Source organism: Manacus candei, unplaced genomic scaffold (assembly GCF_025592945.1).
Source record: "Manacus candei isolate 608988 ecotype Guabito, Panama unplaced genomic scaffold, ASM2559294v1 h1tg000005l, whole genome shotgun sequence".
Classification (NCBI taxonomy): Eukaryota; Metazoa; Chordata; class Aves; order Passeriformes; family Pipridae; genus Manacus; species Manacus candei.
In genome coordinates, this window is record NW_026138053.1 from 24,196,128 (window position 1) to 24,215,611 (window position 19,484).

Genomic DNA, 19,484 nt, shown 5'->3' on the forward strand with positions numbered 1-19,484 from the left:
GGAGGGGGATGCAAGAGGAGCAAAAGCAGTGGCAGGAAGGGTGGGGAGGAAAAATCTTTGTACCAGTAGAACTTCCAGGCAGCACTGGATAAAGCTAATTTTCTGCTGCCTGCCAAAGAACAGAAACCACTCCTGGTTTGTATTTCAAAGTCCTCGTTTATTTCTGACATTGAATTTGGACCCATAGCTGAGCAACAAAGACAGAGAATAGTAACAGGAGGAATCTGAAGTGGAAAAAATCTGGGATCCCTGCCCCTACCTCATCCTGTTCCTCCACCAGCCCCCAAACCTTCTCATCCTCAGCTGCATCCCCCGTGTTTCCAGCCCTTTCAGACTCACCCTGTGGCCTTGCCAGACCCAGGGTGTGTGTTGGCTGCGAGGCCAACCCTCATCTTGGCCATCTGGCTGCTTTGGAACTGCCTCCCCAGCCTTGGCACCTCGTTAGCCGGGCGATAGGTCACGCTTAATTTGCATGTGATGAAGATAACAATGCTGTGGCCTTCCTTTCACCAAAAGGGGGACCCACAGAAGCAGAAGCCCCTGTGTTACTCCCACCCTCTGGAGGTCATTGCCATTGGGGTGGGAAGCCTTTCTGTGTGTGCCAAGAGGTAGAGTTGGATGCCAGGAGCCACCATGTCCGTGCTGGCTCCGCGCCTGCTGAGGGGACGGCATGGCAGGGCCGTCTGGCAGAGATCTGGGACACATTAACTTCTCGTGGCTCCCAGCAGGGTGAGACCAAGCTGAGCAGATGCTTTAGTGGGAAAGGATGGGATTTACCGAGTTAGCCAAGATTTTCTTCCCGTTACAGACAGTATTTTCAGGGAGGAGCACTGGCTGGATGGGAAGTGGTAGAAGCTACTGACTATCGACCAGTGGGATCCAGAGAGCTTTGCTGCTGCTAACTTTCATCTTCCCTCCTGCTTGCCCTTAATATGAGAGGACATTAAAACCTGCTATCACTATTTGGAGAATGGAAAGAGACTCTAAAAGCAACGCAGCCAGACTGAGTCTCCAGATAATGGAAATGCAGTGTCTTTTTGGGCCGGACGTGGGGGAGATGGTGCATAACATTTGCTCAGAAGTGTGTGTAAAATGCAGGCTGGGGCAAGGTTTGGTTACAAGGACCATGACCAGTGGCATTTGTCTGGCTCTTTTCTTCAGGTTGTTTGAGCAGAGGTGCCAAGGCATAAGCAGGTCCAAAGGGTACATCAGCCTTTTGCCTGATAATGTGGACACTCAAGGCTGATGTACTGTGTGCCCTCTATACTGAGACCTACTTTTTCCCTGTGTGAAGGGGGAGGTTAAGTCCAAATCCTTCTGTGGGCAGCAGGATGATTTCTAAATTGCAGTGGTGAAAGAAAGACCTCACTGCTCACATTTCTGAGCAGTCCTACCCTATATTGCAAAGGCATGGCAAGTGTTTCCTTCCATCGCCTCCAACAGCATCCGCAGGGATCGTTGCTGTCCTGGTCCCTCCTCCCTGCCATGAATGGGAAGAGCTCAGCCGAGCAGTCCTGCACTGGTTGCTATGGAAGTGCCTGTGAATGATGGAGATGTCCTTTTAGTAATTTTTCACCTAATTTGATTTATGGAGGAAGAAGAAACTTTCCCACATTCATTTTTGCAGAAAGGCAGAGTCACTGGCTGTCATTGCCAGCCGCAGTGCCAGTGAACCCGCATTTGGGTCTTGCACCCTCTTCTTCCAAAAACAAAAGCAGGGGGGACCCAACCACCTGAATATCACTCTTCTGTGGGAGGCTGTGGGCCCTGCAAAGGAGGAGATGCAACCTTGTGGGCTCTGCTGTTGCTGTTGAAAGCAAAATTCATCCTAAAACCAACCTTCCTCTGGCTGTTGGAGCTGTCAGGGTGGGCTGGGTAGGGCTTTGAAAGCAGAAGGTGAACAAAACTGCAGTTATTTAGGGATACAATTCTTCCCATAAGTAAAATCTTTCCGTTTTGATGGGTCCAAGTTAAAATTGCTCCTAAGAAAGCTCGTGAAGAGTAGAAGAGGTGGGGGCTTCGGCCGCAGAAGGACCAGCCTGTGCCCGTTCGCGTGGGTGAGCGCTTTGGCGAGCAGCTTTGCCTCCCCCAGCAGTGACCTAAATTCATGTCTTGAACTTCTTCAGCACGTGCGAAGACCGAAGCAGGTGGGACGCGGTGCCCTATCTTACACTCGAACAGAAAAGGTAACTGTTAGCGACAACTGATGCCCCACGAGGGGAGCAGGGCGACCTGGATCCTCCCTTCCTCGCTTTCCCATCGCCGAGGAGCGCTGCCATGCCCCTCTCGGCAGCGGGATTTGCCAGGGGCGGCAGCTGGCGGGTGGTCACCCATTGCACCGTGTGCCAGAGGCAGCGGGCACCCAAGGCCTCACTCTGGGCTCAGGGAGCCGGGGGTAATTAAATTAGGTTGTACTGTACATAGCCCTCGTTAGACAAGTCCCTTTGGGAGACAGAGTAGATAATAATGACACTTATGATGGGTTCGGAGGTGGCCGGTTCAACGTCGCCCTTCGAGGTCTTGCTCCCCTTCTCGCCCGCAGAGCTTCGCCGTGCCGGGCGGGTCAGCAGGAGGACCGTGCTGGTCTGGGGCTGGGCCTACGGGGTCTTCCCTGTGGGAACACCCCCAAAGACAAGTGAAAAGCCCCTTCCCTCGAGCGGGCGCTGGCTGGGGACACCCTGTGCTAGTGGCAATGGTGACTACACCTCCGTGCTGATGGCCCGCGGGTTCGGGAAGCTGTTGCGGAGGAGGCCGTGCCGGCTCAGCGTGTAGCCTTGCAGGGTGGCCATGTTGATGGGCGGCCCCATCTCCTTGTAGCACGCGGGGGTGTAGGTGACCCTCTCGCCCCCGTTGCGCACCATGTCGGCAGTCCGGATGTAAAAGGGGGATCCGTAGGGGGAGCAGGTCGGGCAGTAGTTGTGAGCCCCGTGCTGGTTGAGCTCGCTGGGCGGGGGCGCGGGGCTGCCCTGGCCGTCCACCATGCGGGAGCTGCAGGCGTTGCACATGCCGAGGTGTGAGTGCGTGGGGAGGTCGGGCACTTCCTCTTCCTCCTCCTCCTCCTCCTCCTCCTCTTCCTCATCGGAGTCATTTTTCTTGCAGCAGTAGTACTGCAGGAAAGAGAATGGGTTTTATGAGGGGAAGGGGAGCAGCCGGCGGACAGATTCAGCTTCTCAGCCAGCCCTGCCACTTCCCTGCTTCCCTCATTCCCCCACCAGAGAAACCCTCTGTGGCTTCTTGCTGCTCTGCTCCATCGTTCCCAGGTCCTGAAGCCAGACAAAACCTGGACCTGAGCAAGCTGCAGGAGGCAGCTGACAGGGAACTCATCCTCACCCCCCAGCGAGGTTTGCAAGAGGAAGGAATTTCACCCTGCCAGTTGGAAACTGCTCCAAGTAAGCGCTGTGCTTTTCATCACACGGGCATTGCTGCATGGCACAGACTGCACATTAACTTTTAAAGAGCAGGAGGTTGTAGCTAGCTGTTGTTGAAAGCCTCCTCGTTTAATTTACAAGGGGAAAAAAAATTATATAAAAATCTCCATCTGGTATTGCAAACCCAGCCAAGCCTGCACCTCAGTTAGTAAGTGCTGCAGAGCCTCAAAAGCCCTGGGGAGTCCCCCTACACCAGGGGCAGGGAAGGACATAATTCTGCAGCACCTGGGGAGAGGGGGGGTTTCAACTCCCTACCATCACACCAAAAAAAGGCCCTTTTAGACCCCTCCTGTAGCAGCAGCTCAGCGTGAGGAACATAGAATATCTAGAGTTGGAAGGGACCCACAAAGATCATTGCGTCCAACTCCTGGCCCTGCACAGAACAGCCCCAAAAATCCCACCATGTGCCTGAGAGCATTGTCCAAACACTTCTTGAGCTCTGGCAGGCCTGGGGCTGTGACCACTGCCCTGGGGAGCCCATTCCAGTGCAAGGTGGGGTTGGCAAAGTGGGGGACACTGACCTGTAGCCTACAGTAGCAGAGCACAGCAATGATGCACAGTAGGATCACCGTCGCTAGGATTCCCCCGGTGATAACAACAGTTCCCGCTGTCATCCGACCGATTCTCCATCAAACTCTGCAAGGTGGGGACACAGGGACACAAAAGTCACCTACCATGGTTTTGTCACCACATCATAGACGTGATGCCCACAAGGCATATCCATTCCTCTCTCCCCAGTTGGAAAACTACCACCTAATGTCATTCTCCTCTTAGTGAGAGGACACGTGAGATGCAGCATCACATCCCCTTGCTGCCATCACTGCTCTGGTTTGGGATCTTTGGGAAAAACCCTGCGATCCACTGGCAGAGCCTTGCCCCTTAATGAGCCCAAAGGGATGATTTCTACCCTCCCAGCACAAAATCCACCTTCTTCATCAAAACCCTGAAGCAAACCTGTGTCTCCACCAGGAAAATCCAAAGCAGAGCCTTTGGACCCTGCAAGCCTGGCAATCTGAGCCCAGAAATCACACCCTGGCCACCTGCCAGGCACCAATGGGTCTAACAGCCCCCACTGCCATCCCTGTGCCACAGGACCCAAGAGATACTTACGTTCAGTGACGGAGGCGTTGGACCTGGAAGAAGTGGAGGGAGAGGTTAGTCGTCGCCTGACAGCACCCCTTGCACCCACCTGCCTTTCCCAGTGTCCCAAGAATTTGCCTTGAATTGGGACCCTGCAGGGATGGGGCTCAGCATCTGCCCGTGCCCCTGGGAGGCCGCATGGGGCAAAAAGCACTTGGGATCCTGCTGCTGGTAATTATTACTATTACTATTATTATTATAATAATCTTTACCTTGAAGCAGGGAAAGGAGACATTTCCCGAGCTCAGAGAAATGCTCCACAGGAGAAGGGACAGGCCTGCTTAGTCAGCACTTAGCCTTTTCCTCTTTAAAATTAATTACAAGGAAGGTGGATGCATCACCACAAGTGGCCAATGTTTCAGGTGCTGCTGGGACAGGAGATCTCCTCTCCATCCTGCCCAGGGCAGGTGAGCCCCCACGTCCCCCCATGACCCCTTGGGCACTTACCCAGAAAAGGACAGGCAGGATGTTGTGGTCACGCCGGCCCCGGGGTGGCCGGCTGGGACAGGCAGCTCTGCATGGCCACGGGGAGACACGGCGGCCCTGGGAGGGACGAGGGAAAAAACCCCACTACTGTCAGCTCATCCCACTGCCCAAGGGGTTTGTTTACCCAGCGTCCCCATCCCCACTGATGCCGCCTCTGTCGCCGCAGCGGGGCTAAATAAATTGCTTTGTTAGGGCAGAAGAGGCGGGTGCTGCAAAGGTGGGCAAAGCAAACTGCCAGGAAGGGATGATCCCGCACCTGAAACCTGCCATTTCAGCAGAACTGAGAGAAGTGGGTGCACCCACCACCCATCACCTCCAGCGGTGCCTCGCTCAGCCGCCTTTCATTACCGGCCCCCGCGTCCCTCGGTGCCTCGGCCAGAGCAGGGCTAATTGATAGGGTCCAAGTGCCAGCCCGCTGCAGCCGAGGAGATCTAATTACCCGCTGGCCACGTGGCCCTAATTAACAGAGAGAGGTGGCAGCTTCCAGGCGAGACCTGCCCACCTCTGCCCTGGCCCCTCACTGCTGCCATGTCCCAGGGGGCACCGTGCAGAACCACCCCCCTCCCCAAAAATCACCCACCCTCCTCACTGCGCTGTGGTGACGTGCAGGATCCTGCCAGCCACAAATTGATTTTCAGCTCTTGGAAAGTTCCTGTAGGAAGCCAAAAGGTGGGCACGCATTGGATTTCCTCCTCAAGCTGCTCTCGCACACGAAACAAAGGAAAAAAAAAAACCAACCTGGAGAAATCAATAGGCCCATAACCCAGCTAATATCTCCATCCATCAGGAGACCCGGCCCACAGCTAATAATAGAGACCAACACGTTCAGCTCCTGCTCCCTTGTTACCAACCGCACCCTGAAACGCTGCCAGGAGTGTAGGGGGACACACAGGAAGCCACTGGGGGGGGTGACACCTCCCCAGGTGCCTTCCTTAACAGGGAAAAGGTGACAGTGGGTGGCTGGAAAAGGCAAAAGTTGACCTTCTATGACCCCAGGAGGGACACGCTGCGAGCAGGGCGGTGATGGATGATGCAGGCGGCCGTTCACATCCAGAAAACTTCATTTCATGGGAGCTGTGATTTGATTTAGAGCTCAGAGAGCAGCACCCAATTAGTCTGAAGTTTGTAGCGAGCAGGTGGCCTCAGAGAATGACCCTGGGCAGGGAGGGACCAGCCTCGGGGACCCTTTGGTCACCTCTGAGAGCTGAGTGTCCACCTGGTGCTTCCTTGAGAATGGCTGGATTTCCATACACCCCATCTCCAGCATTCCTGTTCCTGGCGTTGCCAGGATCAGCATTTCACCTGCCCCACTCAGAAGCCAGAGTCTTCCTTGCTAAAACACTGAATGCTAGAGAAAGGCAAAAATGACAATGAACCAGAAGAGAAGTGCTGCCTTTCCTCATCTCTTTGGAGGGAATGCTTTCAGGGAAGAGAAAGTTTCCTCCCCTCCTCCTCCCCTCTGAACCCTGCCCCACCAGGAGCCCAGTAGTTAATTTTCTACCCAGTCTGTGCCTATAAAATAATTTGTGCCTATCAAATAGCCTTCTCTAACCTACTGCTCTCTCCTGCAGGGATGCATAAGGGAATGTAACACCTCCCAGGGAAGGAGCAAGAGCCCCAGTCTCAGAAGTAATTGGGGTCTTGGGAATTATAAGCTAAATAAGCCCAGAAAGGAGAAGGACAACTACAGCAGCCTTTCCACAACAGCTCCAGAAGCCACATCCTTGCCACTGGGGATCAGCCCACGTCCATTTTTCATCCACCCTCCCCAAACACATCCCAAGCTGCTGGGAAAGGAGCATTTTGGGCTCCACTGCCTCACCTCCACACAGCCCCACCACTCCATCCTGACAAAAGGCCTTACATTTTTATGGATCCCATAAAAGCCTGGGCTGTACTATGAGCCAAACAGCCCTGCAGCTCCTGCTCCCACAGGAGGATGGGATGCAGAAGCATCCCAGAGGGATTGCACAAGCCCAACATCCCGGGCCACAGTCCCATTTCTCCTTCTGGCTTAGAAAGGCAGCTGAGAGTAATTTAAATATTCACATGCCCCAAGCTTAGCAGATGCCTTGACACTCACTGCTCACCCTCTCCTGGCCAGCTCAGGAGAGGGGACGACCCAAGGGTGGTCGTGGGGACCCTCTGGCACACAAACCATCACAGAATAAAATCAGGATTTATAGGAACAGGGCTGCCTCCCTCCCTGCCTCTCGGGGAGTGCTCTGAGATCTCGGCAGCGGTGTCACGCTGTTCCCAGCAGGGCCGGGAGGGGGTGGAGGGAGGGTCCGTGGCCGTATCGAACTGCTCCGGGCAGGCGTGCAGAACTGCTTGCTGCAGAGATACATTTTCTTTAATTGATGTTGCCTCGCAGCGCAAAGTTACGGCCTGAAAAGTGACTCTGGGAACGAGTGGCATCTCAGCCTTCTATATTTATTCCCCTTCAATGACGTCCATAGCACATTTGCACGGTTTGCAAGTCGATGGCGAGGCTTTTGCCAGCCGCCAGCACTCTCAGCCCAGCTGAGACACCCCTGTCCTTCCTCACCCTGTGTGTCCCACCAATCCAGAGCTCGTCCCTGTCACCTGCCAAGGGTCAAACCCTCCCACCAGAGCTCAGGAGCAGGCTCAGGATGGGGCAGAGCGCGGTTATTCACGATGAGCATCATGCCGAACCCTGCCACAAGTCCTGCCCCAGCCTGGGCTCTGCTCTCCTGGTTTTGCTCTGCAGCTCACGGGATAATTCAATGAAATGTCTGCCTGGTAAATTAGCCCGGCCGCTGCCTCACCAGAATCATCTCCCAGGGCCTAATTGGAAACAAACAGCAGCAGGGGCTGCCTTTTCAAAACAGACTATGGCAGCAAACAACAGGGCAGCTCCCAGGCAGCTGCGACCTGCCCCTGCACGGCCCCAACCCAGCGGGATTCGGGGGGATCAACCCACGACTGCAAACCCCCAGCCATGGTGCAGGAAGGGTGCACAGGGAGTGCTGAGCTCATGTAAACTCACTGCACGTCAGGTGTTCTGCGCTGCATAAGGGGACAAGCCAAGCTGTGGGGGAGCAGAAACAAGGAGGTACCACCCCCAAAAGGAGTCAAGCCAGATGAAATTTTACCCAAAGAATGATGGTAATGTGGGCTGCAAGAGGATGCAGAGGGTGGCACCCAGCTGGCAGCTCCCCAGCAGCCCCTCTCTGGTCATCCCAAACCCCTGGGTCACTGTGAAGCCTTAAAACTTCTAATTAATTAATCAGGTGAGCCTGCTGTTGGTTCTGAAAGAGTTATATTGGAGTCTGGAGCAGCCTGTGGACAAAAATCACAGTGGCAGCTGGGAAAACTTCGATTTCAGTCTGCTGCAGAGAACTCCAAATAAGGTTTTTCCCAGCAGAAAGGGGCAACCCATTTCCTCCCTGAGGCTTTTTCCTGCTGTGATGCCTTTGGTGCCTTAAACCACGTGGGGTTTTCCCAGCAGTTTTGCTGCAGCCAACACCCTGCTCCTGGCCACCACAAGGACAGCCAGGTCACAGAGGTGACCCTCCCCTGCCTGAGGCTCCAGTGATTCGCAGTCAGTCATCAAAACAGAAAATCCATGACCTGCCTGCAAGCCTGCTCTGCCTCTCCCTCCATCATCCACACTGGCTCCTTGGGGCTCCCACCACCTCCTCCTGGACAAGGCATGGGAAAGACAAAATAACCAACAAGGATCTGCAACCAGTTTTTTTCTTGCAGAAGCTCTGCGGAAAATGCAAGATGCGAATTGCAGTTAACAAAAAATCAAACCCCTTCAATGGTGGAAGCCACCAGCCAGCCCCCAGCTCCTGGGTGGGCATGAAGGCCTGTGCTCCTGCTGCTAACGCTGTGCTCCCGACCCACCGAGCCCAGGAGATCCCCTCTCTTGCTGTAAAACTGCCAAAAACCACCTTCTTGCCAACCCAGGTTCGCTGTCTCCCATGCCAGGGCTCATCCTGCCATGCTGGAGCCTGGGAGAACTGCCCTGCCGATGGCGATTGCCTTTGCAGCCACGTAGGACCGAGCATCCCCCTCTGATCTCTGTCCAGGTGCATGAAGCCCCAGCCCCAGCTGGCACATCCGCATCCCTCTCCCAGGGAGACCTCCTGGCACTTCTCAGACTTTTGGAGGAAGGGCGGCTTTGCAGCCTGGGACGTCTCGGGTGCGGATTATCCCAGTATCTCGTTACTTGGACGTCTCATCTGCCCTTTATCTCCTTAAGCGACTATTCAGCCCGTCTCGCCTGCCTGCATGGATTAACTGCAGCCGTGTGTACGACAGAGGGACAGGAGAGGACCATCACCCCAATCCTGGCCCCCCCAGCACACACATACAGCAAAAAGCCCATGACTCAGCCAGGGCTACACCTGGATCATAATTACATCTCCTTCGCGGCCCCTCCTCTTTGCAGAGTGGCTGAAAAGCCGGGAGAATGACACCTCCCTCCTCATACCCCCAGGCATCTCCTACCCGCTGTGTTTGCTCAGCGCAGTTCGGGAGCCGCGGTGGGTGGGTGCAGTCCCGGGAAGGGTGATGTGCAGCCCCGGACACAGGGAAGGTGTCAGATGCGGGCAGCCCACAGTGGGATGCAGATGGGAATATCCTCGGCCTGATCCACATGGCTCATGTCCTGCCGCTGTGCCCAGGGTTCCTCCCGGGCCAGCTCACGGCAAAAGCCAGGAATGTGTGCCGGGGAGCCGCTCCGCTGTGGTCCCAAAATAACCAGGGACAAAACGGGCGGCATCAAGCCAAGTCACACAGAGAAGGGCTTTTGAGATTATCCCGCACGTCAGATCCCCTCGGGCTCTCTGCAGCCAGCCAACACCTGGCCAGTGTCCCTGCCACAGGCACCATCCCTCCCAGCACCCACATATCCCCCAGGATGAGCAGCTGCAGCAGCAGTGTCCGTGCTGGGAGTGGAGCGAGGCTCTGGTGAGCTGGAATGCTGGGCGTGCCCCAGCTGAGACTGACCCTTGCCAAAAAGCCAGAGAATTTTTCCACACACCTGTGCTAAAGGTTTGGGACCTGTCTGTGGCCACAGCCAGCGGAAAGCCAGAGCCCTGGCTGGATCCTGTCATACCATGGATCCCTTGAGGACACAGGTCTGGAGAGCAAGGACTTGGGTCTTATTTGCACTCCATGTCGTCCCTGTCACAGTGGTGCCTGGGTGCTTGCAACATCCAGCACAAGAGATGGATCCTTGTGAGCTCAGAAAGGAGCAGGGAGGGTTATTTGCTTCCACCCTGATGTCACCCTTGGTGCTCTCACACAGCACTGCTGTAGGTGTCCCACGACTGATTTAACCCCGGTAAAGCACCAACACAGCACAGGTATCAGCCAGCATTCCCAGTACTTGCCCAGGAAAAAGAGAGAGAGCACCAGCAAAGCAAAACACAGCAGCAGGAACCTCTTTGACAGCTCTCAGCCTCCAGCCATTCCACACCCTCAGGTAATGGATCAGGATCCTACTGATCCCACAAGCCTGGAGACTCTCCCCATGAGCAAGATGGAGCCAGCCTCTCTCCAAGGATGCTCTGCTGTTCATTCCCAGCCCCGGGCAGGCCCCTCCAGAACCCTCATTGCTCCAAATGAAACCAACTCCTCACACCAGCAGGCTCTTGCCATCAGGGCAAGGAGATCAAGATCTTAGTAGAATCCCTCCGTTCCCTGGGGGCTGCAAACACGCTCCACAGATATCCGATCTTCTCTCCAGTTTGATTTTCTCTCTGCTCTGTTACGAGAAGGTGCAGGCACTGCTCTGCAGTGGGGGACTCAGTGACACCAAATGCAACTTCATCCCAGGCACCCAGTGGAAGAGGAGGATCAATCCTAGCAGAAGCATTGTGCCACACTGTCCAGAGTACCCCTGCAGAGCATCCCCAACAGGATCCAACCGACCACAGCAACAAGTTTCCCACTAAAGACTTTTTTCATTAATCCAGTTTCCCACCAGATTTCTGTGAAACAATCCCAAGGACAACTTCTTCTCTGAGGCTCCAGTTCGTTATCTCCTTCCTTGCCCTGGACATCAGTGCCATCTCACCCTTTCCACCTCATTTCCATCACTCCCACGAAAATTCTTTCCCCAGTTTCCTAGTTCCCACCCTCCTCATCCCAGTTCCTCCCAGCCTGGTGTAGGAAACAAAACTTGTGCACAACCCTTCTGTGTAGCAGCGAGCTCTGCTCCCAGAGGCAAAGCCCAGGGGAAAAGCTCTGGATGAGGACGGAACCCCTGTAATCCCATCAGCTGCAGCTGCCCCTGGCACGGCACAGGGGCCACGCTGCCGTCGTGCCGGGGCGGATCCGCCGCGCCTCCACGTCACCCAGTTTATTTGTTTTGCTAAAATAAAACACAAAATAAATTCCCTGGCTCACCCCTGGGTTTAACCCTTGCCCTCCCGCGGCCTGAGGGCTGGAGGCTGAGACGGTGACTGCGTGTTTGAGGGATGCTGCTCCTCAGGGACCTGCAGGGGATGTTCCCCCACGTCCCGCCAGGATCTGCCCTCCCTCCTATGTCAGTGAAACAGCCGCTATGGAGGGATTCAATTAGCAAAGACATCATTGGGGTAATTGCACTGTTTACCAGTTAAAAGGAGTGAAGGGAGATTAGCCTTGTGTCTACTCAGGAGGAGAGGGGCCACATAATTCCTTTTGGACCATGAGCTCTCTTTAAATCCCATTTAGAGCCAGGAAAACTACATGGATGTGTGTCAGTGACGCACCACACTTTCACCTTCATATTTCAGTGCTTGCCTCATATTCTTCTCCCTCAGCCACGGGGCCAGCTGAGATCTCCTCCATCTGCCCACCAGATCCAGATATGGGTTCAACAGGACACAACCATCAGCATCTCTAACAAACTAGGAGCTGAAAAGTGGGGCTGGATACACCTCTGCCCACTTTCAGCCAGGTAGGTGCCCTTCAGTACCAGGGAACAGACAACCCTCGGACTACCACTGCCTCTCCAACGAAAACAACAACCCTAGGGCTGGTTAGCGTTCAATCCCACTTCCACAGTAGCTGCAAGCCTGTATAGTGCTTGGGAAACATCCTTTTTTTCCAAGAGAAAGGGAGATGGAGGGTGCCATGGCCCAGCCCTGGGGAAGAGGGCGCAGGGAAGCGCAGCCTCTTCCTCCGCATGATGCAAGACCTGCTGCTCCAACTGTCAGCATCCCCCCAGCATGTTCGCTTGGAGTAGAAACAGAGATTTATTTTAATGACTCATTAAAGCCTAATTGCATTCAGGCAGCAAAACAGAGAGAGCAGCCTCCCACGTGCACCAGTACTACAGTCGGGAGGGCTCTCGGAGCCTCCCCGAAAGCGCAAGGCAGACAGACTGTCTCTTTTTGGTGGGGCCAGACAGCGGGACCAGCTGCTGGCTCTGGAGCAGCCTGGCTTCGTGGTTGGGATCCAAAAACAACCCAGAAAAGTCCCTGTCTCTTCATTTGCCTCTGTCTGCCCGACGTGACAGCTGCCACCAGCCGCTTATCCCTTTGCCCCAGCGAGGAGACGCAACCTGCCCGGAGCTTGGATGCCCATCTCCAGGGCTTCTGGACAGCAGCTATTTCAGGGAGTGACCATCTCCCAGCCTTAGAGACACATGTGTTTGTAACTCCCCATGTCTTTTAAGGACCCCATAATGAGATCAGGGTGGGGATTTGCACAGCAGCAACCACAGATCACCCCAGTAGAGAGCCGGACATCGCACAGGGAAGGGATGAGCTGCTCCTCCTGTCCCAAGGACATCCCCAAGGGATGGGGGAGAACCAAGTGGTCATGCTAAAATCCAGGTTGGAGGGAAAACAGTCCAAACCCCACCATGGCAATCCAGGGAAACCCTTGCTACTGACACCACTCTCAGCTACTGAGTCCATATACCTCACCCTTTCTGGTCAGATTCAGATCCAGCGACAGCCACGTCACCTGTGGGGACAGCAGCTTACAGCTGCTCTGACATCCAGGTATCCCCATTCCCAGGATACACACTGGGAAGCCCATCCTGCACTTCTCACCCACACAGCCAGAATGAATCCATTGTATTTGACCCACGGCTCTCCCCTCCCAGAAAGCTGCCCCATGCAGAGATGGGAAAGCCACGGGTCCCCTTTCCCGCTGCACAGTTGACACCTACAACAATCCCGACCATGTGCTGTGTGAGGACGGTCCACCTGGGGACAGACACCCCCAGGATAGACAGGGCTCCCCAGCCACAGCTCTGCTTTCCAAGCCACCAGCAATTCATCTGTCAGAGCTGGCCCATCCACCAGGATCCCGAGCACAGCCCCAAGGCAGCACAGACCGGGGAAAGCTGGAGCCACACACTGCTATGGGCCAGTGCAGGGGCACAGCACCTGACCCCAACCCTGCTGTTTGGAGTAAATCCAAGCAGAGTCACTGCAGGATCAGGTCAACCACTGACTTTTCCATAAAGCCATGGGAAAAGCTCACCTGCAGTTGTTTTACAGGGCTAGTCACACTCCTTTCACCCACTGCATCCCAGCTGGAGAGAGGAGGCACATTGCAACCAGACACAGATGGGTCGACTCAGCAGAGCTAAACTCTTTGCTAGATTTCAGACCAACTATTTTTTTTTTCTCGTAATTTATCACGCAGCAGGGACACAGACTCATCCATCACTCAGGATGCTCCATCTCACACTGTCAGATCAGGCAGGAGTGGGGCCAGCCAGGAGGGTCACACACACACACCCACACACACCAACACACACGCCCAGCAAGAAGGAAAAGCAAACCCAACGTGAAGCCTCTAAATGTTTCCCACAAATGAAGTGTGAAACACGCTTTCAAGAAAACAAGGGTAACGGAGCCACAATAAATATTTCATCCTGGTGGGAAAGGAGCAATGGGGGAAGTCAGGCGGGCAGAGATGCCAGGAGGGATGGGGGGCAGTGGGGATGGAGGCTGGAGAGGGAGAAGGGAGAGGCAGCTGGGGTAGGGAACAACGGGAACACCACAGCCTGACCTTATTTCTGTTTGCCGCTCGCCCTGGGGGCTATTGGATTTGAGTCATGACCACAGAGCAGCTCCCTGAAATGGCAGCAGCTCTTGTGTTCCTGTTCATGCCCATGGGTAAAAGTGGGTGATCCTGCTCCAGCTGGGAGCTGAGCTCCTCTGAAAGCCCTGTCCTAATGCTTCCCAGCAGACACACAGAGCTTTCTGGCTCTCCTGTTGGTCCATGCACCCAAAATACCCCCCAAATGGTCTGACGATGCTCTGCCTTTCTCCAGAGAGGAAGGTCTGCCAAGTGGAAAAATCCTTCACACCTGATTTTCACCCTGGAAAGGGTCTTTTGTGCTGCAGCAGTGCTGGGCCAGGCTGCCTCTCCTAAGCAGGGCTCTGGAGCTGGCTGTCCTAAGGCCTATGGCCAGGCTGAAATCCAGCACTTTGGGAAAAGACAGATGAGGATTTCACATCCCAGTGGATGCTTTTCCCTCTTGGCTTTTCAACAGGTGGAAAAGCCCTTCCTAGGAAAATCTTTTTATCCTCCACCCTGGCAAAGTCCAGGTTAGAACCCTTCAGATCCTGCAGGGACAACACCAAATGCCAACCAGCAGCCCCAGTACACTCAGTACCCTCAACCAGCATCGTGGAGGAACTCCATGGTTTAGGCAAGCGAGGGACAAGGCTGGGAGAGAGGGACAAAAAGCCCCAGAAACACAAGCCTCGATCAGGGTGGAATATTCCACCACCCCTTAGAAAATCTCTCTGCTGGAGAGACAATCAATAGTACACAAATGAAATTCAGCTGAAAACACTAAATGTTTCCACATGCCCTTTTGGAGGGAATAAAATCCTCCAGGATAACCTTAGGAGAAAACAAAAGCCAGGCAAATAGCTCGAGCGCAGGTCTCCTTTAATTACCACAGCCCGGTGAGAGATAAAACAGAGATCCTTTGGAATAAACAAAAGGATTTGATTTCTTCCACTTCAGCAAAGGCAGCCACCATTTCTGTGGAGAGGTTTGGTAGCGAGGTTGGGGATTTGATGGGCCGTCATGTCCTTGCTAAATGGCAAAGCTTTGGGCTCCCAGAGAGGGAGCCCAAAGGCTTGGGACTTTCAAAACTTCAAATGGCTGCAAAGAAGTAGGTTTAGAGACGGGGAAAACTCCGTCCTACCCACCCGAGCCGCGGGAAGGGTTCACGGGGACTGAACAAACCCAGTGCAGCGCGAAGCCGAACCACACAACCCTGAGAAAATGAGTCAGGACCTTGCAGGGCACCACAAACCCGGAGCTTCGCCCGGACGAAGGGGCTCGGCGCAGCCGCGGGATGTAGGGAGCAGGGTGATGCTGGGAGCAGGGTGATGCTGGGACCATCGCCCCCGAGCATCCCAGCCGGTCGTGCCCGGCGCCCCAAGCAGCCTGGGATCCCCCCTTCCCCACCGCAGTCCCAATCCATGCGAGAGCCTTTCCCTGGCCCCGACCCCCCCTGGAGAGCCGCGGAGCAGGGGAGGCAGGCGGTGGGATGCCCGAGCCGTACCTGGGTGCCCGGGCCGGGCAGGAGCGGGCGGTGGGTCCGGAGCGCGGCGGCGGCTGGCGGGGCGGGGGCGGACCGGAGGAGGAGGAGGAAGAGGAGGAGGGGAAGGGCAGTAATAACAGCGGTAATAATAAATAATAGGAAGAGGAATAATCACCGGAGCGGCGGAGCGGGAGCGCCCAGACGAGTCCGGCCGCGGGGGAGGAGTTTGCCAGGGCCGGAGCTGCCGCCCCCAGCACCGCCCCCGGCCCCACGGTGGGGGAAAGAGGGGGAACACCCTCTCAAAACACGGAGCCCAATCCTCTCCCGCGGGAGCACGCAGTGGCAGCACCCCTGAACTCTCTGGTATCTCCAGGGTACCACCAAAGCCAAGTCCTGCAGCACCCCAAGCATCCCCAAACCACCCCTGCACTTCCCGAGCACCCCTCAGAGTCCCCTGCTGTCAGCACTGCCTCGGCCTCACGCTGGGTGTCCAGAGGCTCTAGCTTGATCCATCCACTATGTCCACGTACCCACACACCTCTGGCCCTGCAAACAGCCAGGAGTAAAACCCCTCACGCCGCTACCAGGGCCAGGGCCGGGGGTGGGGACGTCAAGCCTATCCACCATTTTTCAAACAGGACGACCCCCGCTCCGTGACTCCCTGTAAATCACATCTTTGTTAGCAGACACCAGCGCGGGGCCGGCAGCACTGCCGGCTCTGCCGCAAGCTCAGCCCATCACTGCATGGCCCCGAGCACATGCTGGCACTGGGGAGGGACACATACACGAAAGGTGCTGCCCCCAGTAAGTGTTTTCAGCTGCTGGAAAGCTTTGGAGCTCCAAACCAGGAGTTTGAGCTGGAGAAAAGTACAGCTTGCAGCTGGCACTGCCTTTGGAAGTGGCGAGCCGCTCACTGCTGCGAGCTACGATAACGATAATTGAATCTCATGCCTTGCACCACGAGCTGACCGCTGTGAGCATCAACATTACTGTGCCAGGAGAACATGTGTTTGCCTGTTTCTCTCTGATTTCAGTCTCTATGGGGCACAAGAGCCATGGCAAGGCACTGCAGGGTTGGTGGGATTAATGCAGAACCTCCACTACAGTGAGGCTGTCGAACCTTCCCGTGCCTCAGTTTCCCTGTTTCTAAGTAACAGACACCATCAATACTTTTCCTCCCTGTAGAGCAAGCTTTAAATCTGGGCAAAAAACACCACTCACCTTCTCCTCTGTCAGTCTTGCTGTCCGTCAGGGCACCCCATTGCCCATGGATTCTCTCTCCGTTCTTCCAGCCCAACCCTCAGAGCTCCTCGGTGCCGGTGCCAGAAGCTCGATCCGCTGATTTCTCCCTGGGATCCAGCAGCAGAGCTGAGCCGGGAGGAAACAAAGGCTCGTTGGGATGCAAAGGGCTCTGTGCCCTTAGCAAAAGGGCAGGATGAATTATGAAATGCAAAGGCGAGATAAGTGGATCCCGTCACAGCACTTACCCTCCGTGCCGCAGGATCCAAGCACCTGCCGGCTGTGGGATGAAGGGTTGTGTGGCACACAGGAACACCCACACACAGCCCAGGCTGGGGGGAGCCTCCCTATTCCCCTGACAATAACGAAATCCACGTTATCCACTCCAGCACATCAGGGGGCTGGCAAATACGGAGAAGCATCGAGGGAGGAAAGCAAGCACACGGAGCATTTCTGTGGAGGGCAGTAAAGATGCATTTTCCTCTTAGCTGGGCTTCAGAGCTGCTGGAGGGATGGGAATTAGAGACATCCAGGCGAGCACAGAGGAGGAGGAGGAGGCCAAGAGAAGTGAGAAAGTAATTTCCTGGGCTGCTCTGGGCAGGATACGAGGAGGTGATGACAGCCCAGGATGCAGGGAGAGCCACTTCTCCCCTCAGCAAGTGCTGCCAGGGCCGTGGGAAGCATTGTTACAGCTAATGCAGGAACTGACATTTTGCCATTTCCATGGATGGACATAGAAAAGACTTTCTTTGGGATTAAGGAGTCACTAGGCTAACTCAGAGCTGAGATTGCCCGGGTCCAGATCACACTCCTCCATCACCCCCTGTGGCTCTGGCCCAAAGCAGGCGGGCGCTGCAGGAGATCACAGCAAAGCAAATGTGAAACAGCATCGCTCCAGCGAGCAGGTTATCAGCTTGCCTGATTCCAGTGCTGGTCTCATTTTTCCCCCCCTCAAGCTGTCTTTCCTATTGTTGTTTCATTATTCTTTAAAGCAACGCATGGGTGACCAAACAGAACAGAAAAGGTGGGATTCCCGCTTTGTGGTGGCTCAGAAAAGCTTGGAAACAGGAGCACCAGATGCTCTGTTACAGGGAAAATAAACCCAAAGTTTTGCTTTTCAGTCGATGGGGTTTTAAATAAAACACATGGTTTGGGAGGCTCAGCTGGTATGTTTGGAGTGTTTGAGGTTAACACTACCAGCAAATCAAGCAGCAGTTTGATACATAATACTTTTCAAGTTCTTATTTCAGTTTCTTTTGGGGCAAGGGAAACACAAAGCACCTGCAAAGCATCCTGCCTCGCTGGCATCTCGGGATCTGCTGCTGCCAGGGCACCACACACAGCTGAGCCTGCCCAAGCCCCAGGTACACAGGTACCCTGGCAATACAGGGGTCATGAACCTGCCAGATTCTCACCTTCTGCAGCTCTCAGACATTGCAGTACTCACATGTACAATTGACCTTAAAGATCATTAAAGTATTGCGGCTAAACCTGTATCAGTCCAGGAAGTTCATGTGGGTTTTATGAAATTCCATCTTTCCAGCACTAAAAAGGATTTCACTGACTAGTTTTACAGCAAAACCGTAAAACATTTTTACTTTCTTCTGGTTTTCCTCTGTTATAAAAAAAAAAATAAAAATCTAAGCCCCGTGACTTCACTTCTGCACACTGAGACTTCATTCCTTAGGATGAACAAAATGACACAGAGAATCCTCGTTTAGGTCCTTCTCTCACAATATCTGCACATGTAGAACCCCCAGGACTTCCATGTGTGCACTCACACAGCCACAGCCACGCTGCAGAGCGTGCTGGAGCCCTCCTGGGTGCCCTTGCCTTGTTGCACCTCACACCCCTTCACTCCAGCACATCCATCATTTCCTTCCTGTTCAGGCCAGCATTTCCACCAGCCCAAAACGCTGATGCTGGAGGACGCTCAGGAGCTGAACCTGCAGCCGCTGGCAGGAGGATTTATTTCGTTCTACGCTAGATCTTGCTTTTATTTTCATTTTCAGCAGAGCCCAGGGCTGCTATATCAATCAGAAAAAGCCTGACAGTGCAATATTCCATCCCAGCCAGCATTCAGCCTGCTCCTCGCAGATTTGGAGCTCTCTAGTTGCCTTGTGCACTCAACATTAGGGCTACTGGGTTGTAAATGGGGACACAGGAAGGAGTTGGGGAGTCAGTCAGAACACCCCTCAGCCCTCCTGTGTTTCTGCTTGGGGGGTAAGATCATGCATAGAGCTGCTTACAGAGCATCAGCACGATGCTTTGATACCCATACCCCTCACCACACCTTCCTCCCTCTCATCCCTATCCCAGAGCATATGGCCACAGCCTCCCAAGCCTGCCTGCTCCCTGGAGAGGGATCAGGAGAGCAGAGAGCTAGTGCACAGCTTCCCCCTCCACAGCACAATCCCCGTGCCAGATGTGCATTCATTAGTCACTGTACACCTCGGTGGGTTGCTGTTGCCTCCACAAGCACTGGAAAACAAGCCCAGCCACACAAGGAACATTCAGCAGAGTTGACCAGCAGCCCTGACATCTCCACTGTCTGAGGGACATGCTCATCCTGCAACCCAGGGATGCATAACCCCAAATCTGGTACATTCAAGGGAATTCAGAGACCCCGTAATGCTGGTGGGCTGGAGAAGAGCCCTGTTATATACCTCTTTAATGGGGCAGATGGCTGTTGTCCCCAAGGAGCT

At 54.7% G+C, this 19,484-nt stretch overlaps 2 protein-coding genes across 2 annotated transcripts in view; both read right to left on the reverse strand.

Annotated features, from left to right (window-relative positions):
- TDRD5 (tudor domain containing 5) overlaps positions 1 to 19,484 on the reverse strand; it is a 79,461-nt gene that overhangs the window by 37,155 nt on the left and 22,822 nt on the right. The gene's annotated exons all lie outside the window — the stretch shown is intronic.
- Positions 73 to 4,055, reverse strand: FAM163A (family with sequence similarity 163 member A). Its single transcript, XM_051807252.1, has 2 exons — positions 3,950 to 4,055; positions 73 to 3,107 (listed from the first exon to the last, which is right to left on the reverse strand). The coding sequence occupies exons 1-2, from the start codon at positions 4,040 to 4,042 to the stop codon at positions 2,700 to 2,702; spliced, it is 501 nt and encodes a 166-aa protein (XP_051663212.1). The 5' UTR covers positions 4,043 to 4,055; the 3' UTR covers positions 73 to 2,699.

Coding starts and splice junctions, on each gene's coding strand:
- FAM163A (XM_051807252.1), bottom strand. CDS start 4,042: ATGACAGCGGGAACTGTTGTTATCACCGGGGGAATCCTAGCGACGGTG. Junction 3,108..3,949: donor TCTGCTACTGTAGGCTACAG/GTCAGTGTCCCC, acceptor TCTTTCCTGCAG/TACTACTGCTGCAAGAAAAA.